This window comes from Triticum aestivum, chromosome 5D, assembly GCF_018294505.1.
Source record: "Triticum aestivum cultivar Chinese Spring chromosome 5D, IWGSC CS RefSeq v2.1, whole genome shotgun sequence".
Taxonomy (NCBI): domain Eukaryota; kingdom Viridiplantae; phylum Streptophyta; class Magnoliopsida; order Poales; family Poaceae; genus Triticum; species Triticum aestivum.
The window spans coordinates 448,377,432-448,387,640 of record NC_057808.1 but is presented as its reverse complement, the minus strand read 5'-3'; the positions used below and the strand labels follow the sequence as shown (position 1 = coordinate 448,387,640).

At 42.0% G+C, this 10,209-nt stretch overlaps 1 protein-coding gene across 50 annotated transcripts; it reads left to right on the top strand.

Moving 5' to 3' along the window:
- The first annotated feature begins 256 nt into the window (after positions 1-256).
- Positions 257-9,855, top strand: LOC123122617 (uncharacterized). 50 transcript variants are annotated; one of them, XM_044542891.1, is made up of 16 exons: positions 257-723; positions 845-974; positions 1,249-1,349; positions 2,177-2,342; positions 2,422-2,498; positions 2,578-2,666; positions 2,785-2,857; positions 3,982-4,147; positions 4,383-4,496; positions 4,870-4,939; positions 5,009-5,106; positions 5,369-6,089; positions 6,185-6,451; positions 6,928-7,012; positions 7,194-7,350; positions 9,187-9,855. In XM_044542891.1, the coding sequence occupies exons 3-11, from the start codon at positions 1,315-1,317 to the stop codon at positions 5,092-5,094; spliced, it is 876 nt and encodes a 291-aa protein (XP_044398826.1). In that variant the 5' UTR covers positions 257-723; positions 845-974; positions 1,249-1,314; the 3' UTR covers positions 5,095-5,106; positions 5,369-6,089; positions 6,185-6,451; positions 6,928-7,012; positions 7,194-7,350; positions 9,187-9,855. The 50 variants fall into 50 exon arrangements, with proteins under 50 accessions (XP_044398826.1, XP_044398833.1, XP_044398827.1 ...); XM_044542898.1 differs by having other exon boundaries at positions 1,249-1,413; XM_044542892.1 differs by having other exon boundaries at positions 845-996.
- The last annotated feature ends 354 nt before the right edge of the window (positions 9,856-10,209 follow it).

Genomic DNA, 10,209 nt, shown 5'->3' with positions numbered 1-10,209 from the left:
AAAAAAACTGTGCGCTCTCTCACACAAACAACATATGCACTCCAAACAAATATAAATAAAACATAGGCATAGATTAAAATAGATAAAAAACGATACATAGATTGTTCATAGCGTACATAGTTCATCATAGCATAGATAGATAAAAAAACTAGTCCAATACGATAAAATTGAACATATAAAGGTCAAGGGATACACTAGGCAGAACCAAGCCATCCACGTCGCCCTTGCATCGCTATGAATAGTGCAAGTGGGTAGGCCAGCGAGAGCGAGTGCGAGTGGGCAGCGCGGGCCAGCGAGGGAGTACAGAAAATATCTCCCTTGTCAGCTCTCCCTCATCTCTTCCCGTCCCCCTCCTCTTCCCCATGCCGCCGCCACTCCCTCCTGGCGGCCTTGTCTCCTCCACCTCTCCTCCACCCCCTCCTCCTTCCTTGCCTCCACACCCGGCTAGCATGGCCCGACCACGCGAATCATCCTCGTCGTCAGGCCGACGGAGAGGAGTGGCGGATCCACCTCCTCTTGGGCGTCTCGGCCAGAGAAGGATTTTTTCAGCTAGGCCAGCGGATGGGGAATGACGGCGTCCCAGCGGCTCCCGCCCTGCGGCGCCCCTCTCACGCCGCCCGTCTCCGCCTCCTCCCCTGCGTCCTTGCTGCCATCGGCGGCCTCTGCGCACCCTCGCCTTCGACATCCCCGTGATCCCTCTCTCTCCCCGGGAAGCTGGCTTGTGTAAAGATGCTTTCTACCTACTTGATGAAATGCCCCTATGAACTGATGCATGAATATATTTTCTTTTGCAAATTCAGAGAAGGTAGGTCGTGGTTTCATTTTCTCTTTACATGTAGGACAGGGAGACGACGATCAAGGCCTCGGTGGGAAGTGGTTGTTCTCGTTAGATGTGTTACACGAGATCTAACTTAATATGGCAGATTGCTTGAAGTTGCAGAATCAGCTAATCTTGGAATTACCTGAGGACCAAGGTGGTCTTCTGGGTGTCTTTTTGTACGTACAAGTGAATATTTATATCCAGAGGATCCAATGGCACCATTCAGAGTGACATTAGTTGCTTGCTGAATGTTATTTTTATCATATGCATTATCCCGTTGAATTATAGCATGTAGCTCCTCACTACCTTCGAAGTTCTTGCAATCCATACATTTACAATTCTTGGAACAAAAAGAATATTTGTATGAAAGCATTCACAGTACTTCTTGAGACACCCTGATTTGCTGCCGCGCGCCGCGTCTGGATCAGGTGCAGGTAGCCGACATAGGAGAGCAGGGCGGCGTGGTATTTGTGGTGGGCGTGGAGCAAGGGAGGATGAGGGCGATGGGCATGAGGGAAGGAGCAGCAAGGTCGGAGTTCCAGGTGGTGCTTATCTGTGATGTTGTGATAATGCCAACCATCTATCATGCACAGGTGCAGGGTATAGTTTGCCTAGGTTGTGAGACAAACATCAAATTAAATAGGCAACTGTCTCTAGGATATGCCAAAACATGTTTTCAGTAAATTATTGCAGCCATCCTTGACAAGTTTTCATCCGCGGATCAGAGGAACCTGGGTTCCTGCCGTTTGTGCTCAAGGTCGTAAGCACCAATACCCCCAGCTGCTTGATATGGGCTTTCCAATCCATCTCCCATCTTTGCTTCTTTGTTTTTCTTCTCTATATCTCTCTTTCCCCCAATGAGATCTTGTGCATTTCTGTTCGGCTGCGCCTCTGAGAGGCTGGTGGTGCCTGCCCTCAAGCGTGCATTCTTGGAGAAGGGGTGGCATGGGTTGGGTTGGAGTGATGGGCATATAAATACGTAGCGCGTTGGGGAAAGTATGCCTCCGCCGTTAGTACGGGGTGGCCAAATTCAACCTAGAGCAGATGTGAAATCAGACGATTTTTTCATGTGGATTAACTGAAAACAAATCAAGACACGTGTCAGCCAACCGTAGGACAAAAAATTCAACCTAGACTGAAATGAAAATCAATCATCTGATCGTTAGACAGTCCCTAACATTAAAGTCATCTTTACTATTTAGTTGTGTGTTGTTACTTTTAGGACTGTAAGATTTGAAGTCCTCAAAATATCTGAGAAACACCAAGCTTGACTGTTTCTTGCAGTCTTAGTTAGTATACATATCTAAACTGGTAGATACTGGTATCTTCTGATTGGTGTTCTGGTATATTGCACAGACAAAAAAATTGTGATGGGGAGACCAAGCGAAGTATTCATGATGCTCTGTGTGTTGCAAGGAATCTGATCATCAACAACTCAATTGTGTATGGTGGTGGCTCAGCAGAAATATCTTGCTCAATTGTTGTTGGAGCTGCAGCGGATCAGCATCCTGAAGTTGAGCAGGTAATTGTGGTCTTGGAACTGGTGTTAGAAAAGAAAGCCATATATGTTTTCTTCTAATTGTGCTTCTTTGTACTTTCAGTATGCAATCAAGGCGTTTGCTGATGCTTTTGATCCTATCCCAAATCATCAGCGGATCGGCATCCTGAAGTTGAGCAGGTAATTGTGGTCTTGGAACTGGTACTAGAAAAGAAAGCCATATATGTTTTCTTCTAATTGTGCTTCTTTGTACTTTCAGTACGCAATCAGGGCGCTTGCTGATGCTTTGGATGAAATGCCCCTATGAACTGATGCATGAATATATTTTCTTTTGCAAATTCAGAGAAGGTAGGTCGTGGTTTCATTTTCTCTTTACATGTAGGACAGGGAAACGACGATCAAGGCCTTGGTGGGAAGTGGTTGTTCTCGTTAGATGCGTTACACGAGATCTAACTTAATATGGCAGATTGCTTGAAGTTGCAGAATCAGCTAATCTTGGAATTACCTGAGGACCAAGGTGGTCTTCTGGGTGTCTTTTTGTACGTACAAGTGAATATTTATATCCAGAGGATCCAATGGCACCATTCAGAGTGACATTAGTTGCTTGCTGAATGTTATTTTTATCATATGCATTATCCCGTTGAATTATAGCATGTAGCTCCTCACTACCTTCGAAGTTCTTGCAATCCATACATTTACAATTCTTGGAACAAAAAGAATATTTGTATGAAAGCATTCACAGTACTTCTTGAGACACCCTGATTTGCTGCCGCGCGCCGTGTCTGGATCGGGTGCAGGTCGCCGCCATAGGAGAGCAGGGCGGCGTGGTCTTTGCGGTGGGCGTGGAGCAGGGGAGGATGAGGGCGATGGGCATGAGGGAAGGAGCAGCGAGGTCGGAGTTCCAGGCGGTGCTTATCTGTGATGTTGTGATAATGCCAACCATCTATCATGCACAGGTGCAGGGTATATGCCAAAACATGTTTTCAGTAAATTATTGCAGCCATCCTTGACAAGTTTTCATCCGCTGATCAGAGGAACCTGGGTTCCTGCCGTTTGTGCTCAGGGTCGTAAGCACCAATACCCCCAGCTGCTTGATATGGGCTTTCCAATCCATCTCCCATCTTTGCTTCTTTGTTTTTCTTCTCTATATCTCTCTTTCCCCCAATGAGATCTTGTGCATTTCTGTTCGGCTGCGCCTCTGCGGGGCTGGTGGTGCCTGCCCTCAAGCGTGCATTCTTGGAGAAGGGGTGGCATGGGTTGGGTTGGAGTGATGGGCATATAAATACGTAGCGCGTTGGGGAAAGTATGCCTCCGCCGTTAGTACGGGGTGGCCAAATTCAACCTAGAGCAGATGTGAAATCAGACGATTTTTTCATGTGAATTAACTAAAAACAAATCAAGACACGTGTCAGCCAACCGTAGGACAAAAAATTCAACCTAGACTGAAATGAAAATCAGTCATCTGATCGTTAGACAGTCCCTAACATTAAAGTCATCTTTACTATTTAGTTGTGTGCTGTTACTTTTAGGACTGTAAGATTTGAAGTCCTCAAAATATCTGAGAAACACCAAGCTTGACTGTTTCTTGCAGTCTTAGGTAGTATACATATCTAAACTGGTAGATACTGGTATCTTCTGATTGGTGTTCTGGTATATTGCACAGACAAAAAAATTGTGATGGGGAGACCAAGCGAAGTATTCATGATGCTCTGTGTGTTGCAAGGAATCTGATCATCAACAACTCAATTGTGTATGGTGGTGGCTCGGCAGAAATATCTTGCTCAATTGTTGTTGGAGCTGCAGCGGATCAGCATCCTGAAGTTGAGCAGGTAATTGTGGTCTTGGAACTGGTGCTAGAAAAGAAAGCCATATATGTTTTCTGCTAATTGTGCTTCTTTGTACTTTCAGCATGCAATCAAGGCGTTTGCTGATGCTTTTGATCCTATCCCAAATCATCAGCGGATCGGCATCCTGAAGTTGAGCAGGTAATTGTGGTTTTGGAACTGGTACTAGAAAAGAAAGCCATATATGTTTTCTTCTAATTGTGCTTCTTTGTACTTTCAGTATGCAATCAGGGCGCCTGCTGATGCTTTGGATCCTATTCCGCTAGCTTTAGCTGAAAATAGTGGTTTGCAGCCTATTGATACTCTCACCGTTGTAAAATCCCAAAATGTCAAGGTATTGTGTTCTCTCTGTTGATTTTGACATCACTTCATAATATCGGTTGTCATCCTGTTCTTCTCACATTAAAACATCATCGTTTTAGTTATATTCTCACATTAAAACATCATCGTTCAGTTATATGTACTAATTAGTCGCATGTGCTTTTGTTGGGCTTCTCATTATCCTATTTGCCTTTAGAAATACATGTTGTGGTAAGCCGTAATTATTAGTCTTGCTCATATGCGTCCACAAAGATGATCTGCCGTTTTCCTTCTGGTGCTCTTGAATCAGAGTTATTTTTTTATGCCGCTCTTGTTCTCCATTCATATTGATTTACTAGCAAGTTGTAGGTTAAATTTTGACATCGGGTAAAATTCTTTTCAACCAGAGGGTCAATATCAAAGGGTCATATTTATCCAGCGGTCCTTCCTGTCGAAAGCAAGAAAATGTCTTGAAAGGTTTGTTGATAGTTATACAAGGTTCATCTGCTTATCTTTTTCTTTTTTGTCAGTACTTTGAATCTGTAGATTGGGCAGTAGCTAGGGAGGGATTGCTGGAGTGGAAACAGAGCAAGAACCAGAAGCAGCTCAAGATTTTGCTACTACCTTGCTAATAGCTTTGTGAGGTAATTCAGCTAGCTACATGTGTGTTTGTTTCTGCTATACCAAGGTCATTATTCTGATTTAGAAAATAGAAACATGAATTGTGATTTAAGAGTCTAATAGCAAATGTTGTTAGCATTAATAGAATGTGTATTGTACGTACAAACTAATAGTAGAGTTTAATTCTTCTCAAGTAACGGTTGTCGATGTAGACTTGAACTAATAAGGCAGGTATCAAGTAGTGATATCGTCCGCAATCGATGGATGACTAATATTCTTGAGCAGGCTCACAGAGCGAGAGACGAACCTGGGCTGACCGGCACCCTTCTGAAACTGTTGTACGTGGGCAAATTAACTGAATTTTAGTTGGGAGAGTTAACGGGAAAGCATGAGTATATCTATGATTCTGATCTGTATAGAAGAACTACATAGGATCATTTTATTTTTTTTATTTTTAAGACACGCATGATCATTTTTCCTAGGCATTTTGCTGATAAAATAAAAACCTGAAACTAATTTCTATTTAACATAAAACTCTAATATCTATACCGTACATACATTTTAGAAATGTATATTTGTTCACCAACCATTTATTTTCTGCTGAAATGAATGGTAATACTTGGTTTTCAATTTCCTAAATCTATATTATTCTTGTGTTGCAATATAATATAACGAGGCATGGTCAGCAGGAAACCTAATTCGCAGTGAACATGCGCAAAAGAGTTAAATTTTAGTTCTTCCATAATTTTTGTTCTTTTCTTAGAGTTCCTGAGAATTATTTGTAGACGGTGTTGTGATGCTCCAATACTTGTGTGATGATATTGTTCTGACTGTGCAATGTCCTATGATGACAAATATAAATGCTCTGCTCTATTTGATGCTATAATTGTTCATCTTCTCATGAGGGAGCTGACAGTTGATTAGTCATCTTCTCATGAGGGAGCTGACAAGATGTCGGAAAGGCGCAGCCTGCTACTCAAGCCCCTCTCCTTCGCTCCTTGCAGAGGTACGTCCACCTTCTCCTTCCCCGTTTATCTTGCCCCGTTGTGCTCTTGCCATAGCTACTCCTAACCGAGGCTTTCGCCACTCCTCAACTCTCAGCAGGAGAGGCACGGGTGCCACCACACTCGAGAGACAGATGAGGACATGAAGCTTTCGTGGAGACGACGAGGTGGCCACCGCTGCACCCCCACGCCGTGGATGCGAAGATTCCCATCTCCTCTGCCCTCGATAACCACTTCGGCGGCGCCGTGAACAGCAGCAATGGCCTCTTCACGGCAGGCGCAGACCGCAGGGTCGTCTTCCTCTCCGGCCTGTTCCACACCATCAGATTCAGGCCCTCTCCCTCTGCATCTCTGTAAAAATATGGTAAACATTTCTTCAGAGTTTAACCCCATCGTACTCTGTTAATCTGAAGACAAGTTTCCCAGTTCTCTCTTACTACAATATTTGCATCGTCTGAGCGAGAAAGTTGGTGGTCAGCATAAGTTACTGCAATTGATCCTTTATTACCGGCTTTCTCTTCCTTTACATGTGGCCTTCTTTAGTAGTCTATTCACCAAGTGTTCCTATTTATAAGCTGGCGGCAGAACAATTTATCATGCTTAGCTTGCAAGGTGGTGATTGCAACCATGTGAATGACTCCTTATGACTCTCAGCAGCAAGACGATCTGCGGCGACCTAGAGGTTGATAAACTTAGTTAAGGAACATATAGACATTTGATTACTTCCTCTCTTATCAAAGGGGACAGGGATGCATAGGTGATTGTAGTGTTGAAGATGCATAGTGGATAGACAGATGTAAGTAGTCTCTAGCTTGATTATAATTTTCTTGGTTATTTCAGTGTAAGGGCTTTCAAAATTTTCTTCTTCTAGGAATGATTGAGTTCACTCTTCTTCATGAGCCGTTGACTGTTGGCCCTGTGGAAGGTACCTTCCTTTTCCTTGCTTGTATCAATGATTTTATAGCATTCAGACCATAGTTCCCTTTCTATTACTTTGGTTGACAGTATTATATTTAGTGCTAAAGCTGCAGCCTGCTCCCTGCATAGAACCTGTGGGAAACAAAACTGAAACTAATGTGGATTTTTTCCGATTGTTTGCTGCCTAGAGTCCTGTACGTAGAGGGTGGGCTGCAAATTATCAATTCTATAACTTTCAGACCATGGCCCCCTTTTTTCACTTTCATTATTCCTCCGGCTCAAGTGATAGCCACATTATGAAAGGAGCGAGGGTTGACAACCCGATCTACAACAGCGACAATCCAGGTATGTACACATGTACTAAGCAGCACCGCCATTGTCTCTAAATTGTGTTGATGACATGTGTACTAAGTTAAATATTACATAGTGTGTCCGCAAGCAATCCATCACAGCGTGCTATTACATAGTGTGTAAATCCCTCTGCAACTTCTCTGGCCTTGTGTTCTCTGCTTATAACGCCTTGTGAAGGAGAAATATCATCTATCATGTATTTCTGTGTTGACAGCCAGTTGCTTACTTGATCGACTATAGTATAAAGAAATGTATTAGAAGAGCATAAAGGTAAATATATACAAGTAGCTGTCGAAATATAATTTAGTATACCATTAGGGAAGGTATATACCTGTACGTAGCTCAAAGGGCCAATACTTCTATTCCTCCATTAGATGGTCTTTAGTAGAATTGAATTAAAGAGTTAATAGGTTGCTTATTGAACTGCTGATAATTAAGTAGAATTAAGCAGGAAAATTAAAGGATTCTGTTTGTATTGGCTCGATTAGTATTTTTTGTCTTGGTCATTGTTGGAGTAAAGTAAATTAATATAAGTGCATGGCGAATGTATTGTAAGGATAGTTTAGTGTGGGTTGTATAAAATTTGTTATGCCATCTGCTCTATTTTTTTATTTGTAGGCATATGATCAAATGGGTCATCTCCATGACGAAATTTGGGAAGATCTACTCTGTTTTAAAAATTTGTAGGCATAACATCAAACAAGTTGTGTGCATTACAAAATTAGCAAAGCAAGCAAAACTTGGGACCTATTTAGTTGAGTTTATCGCACATAGTTTAATTTCCATGAAAAATACATGCTTTCGAGCCTAATCACCGAGACCGAATAGAATATTTGCATAGCAAAACGAAAGAGCAGGAGAAAGCAAGGTGTAGGCAATTAGCATGAAGAGGATAACTGCAACTCACCTGTGCTTTTCTTGACCGATTAGTATTTTGATCTTCAAATCTTAGGTGGATCTGTAGAACAATCACTTGATTCTGTTCTTTAAGTTGGAGCTTATGAATTCTGTTCATATGAACTTCACCCTATAATAAGGCCTTTAGCTAATGCCAAGTCAGTTTAAACTTGCCTATTGTCCGCTAGGTGTATTTGCTTGATCAATTGACTGTTGTATTTGCTAAAAACAGGTGTGATTGTTTCCGTCACAATTTACATTTAAAATCAGTTATTTTCCTATACCTATCATTGATCGAGTAAAATCTGGAAAACCTGAGTATTCCTTTTTCTATTGCCAGTGTTATATACTTATTCGGTGCCTACTGTCCTCTATACCTGTTGATCCCCTGTTTTCATAATCTGATATTTACATTTAAGGAAAAGAATGGTTGTACCTTATATTAAAAAAAGAATGATTGTACCCTATATTTGTTTCCCATAACCTGATCTCATAAATACTACAACATCAAAAGTGAGAAAATGAATACATGTTGATCCCCTGTTTTCATAACCTGATATTTACATTTAAAGAAACGAGTGATTGTACCTTATGTTTAAAGAAAAGAATGATTGTACCTTATATTTGCTTCAATAACCTGATCTCATAAATGTTGTAACATCAAGAATGAGAAATGAAATTTGTTTTCTACTAACAATGTGCATACTTACCCACACCTGTTAATCCCCTATTTTCTTGGTGCTTGACAAATAGTAAAACATGTATACTCTACAGTTTAGGCAAGCTCATGCCCTTGCTATTCTCAAAGAAATAGCTAAGCCAACACATATCATTCAGTTACTATGAACATTGTGTATCTCACTTGAATTTGATATAGACACATATATTATCATAAACTGCACTAACTCACAGTATCTTCTTCACTGTCATCAGTCAGCCGCAATTGAAAAAGTCAGGATCCCAACAAAGGACCTTCTAGACACTATGATGCAGCAGCTTGGCCTTCCAAACGCAGTGTACTCAACACAGAAGGCAAGGACGGTTGGTCTTGACGCAACCATTCACTATCCATCAGAGCACCAATTGGACAACCGACTTCCAAGGAAATCAATATCCATCTACGTGTACGGTAAACTCAAAGAAGCTGAAGTTCGACCGGCAACTGAAGCTCTCAAGTAGTCTAAGTGAAGTGAAAGAACTTACTGCATAATAGATACAAACTTCACAGCAAGATCAGCACCCAAAGCCAACAATCTGAAACATATTTTGTCACAGATAAGATATGTTGCTGATTGTCTTAATGATATAAGTTTACAATCAGAAGCCGTTATACAGAAAACAAACAAGTATTATTGGAGCCTGGATGATGACATCGAAGGAATTTCTGCTTTGAGCAATGCAGGCCATGAAGAACAACAACTATAAAGACTTGCCACAAAGAAATTGTTCTAAACATCCAACGATACATGTGTCTAACATAGCTCTTTCTATCTACATGCCTTGCTCATAATATTGTAAATGATCGTTCGTAAGCTTATTAGAAAACATGTATCATCAGCAACCATCTATCTATCATCAATTCATACTTATTTCCAAGTGTTTCCTTCTGTGTCTACATATTTTGATGCACACTCTTTCAATAGTTGGCTTGCTCTCGGCCTTTGCGCTATGGGCGCAACGGGTCATCTAGTAGATAAAAACTACGGTGCAATTAGAACCTACTCCGAGTCGTCCTCCTCGCTGGTGTCGTCCGAGGTATCGAGAAACGCGTCTTCCCAACAAGGATCGTCTGAGTCAAAGAACGACTCATGTCCTGCGGAAACGAGATCGCACTGCATCGACGCGAGTGCCTTCCGCCGACGCCTGTCCGCCCGCTCTGTGCAGCGCTTTGCCGTCCTCTCCGCCCAGAAGGCGTTCTCGTCAGCGACGTCCTGCGGGTAGCGCTCGCGCCACTCC

Excerpts from the sequence above, each read along its gene's own strand:
- LOC123122617 (XM_044542861.1), top strand. The coding sequence starts at position 917 with ATGGCAGATTGCTTGAAGTTGCAGAATCAGCTAATCTTGGAATTACCT. Across the intron at positions 4,148-4,382 it reads AGCATCCTGAAGTTGAGCAG|TATGCAATCAGGGCGCCTGC; the intron begins GTAATTGTGGTC and ends TTGTACTTTCAG. Across the intron at positions 4,497-4,869 it reads TAAAATCCCAAAATGTCAAG|AGGGTCAATATCAAAGGGTC; the intron begins GTATTGTGTTCT and ends CTTTTCAACCAG.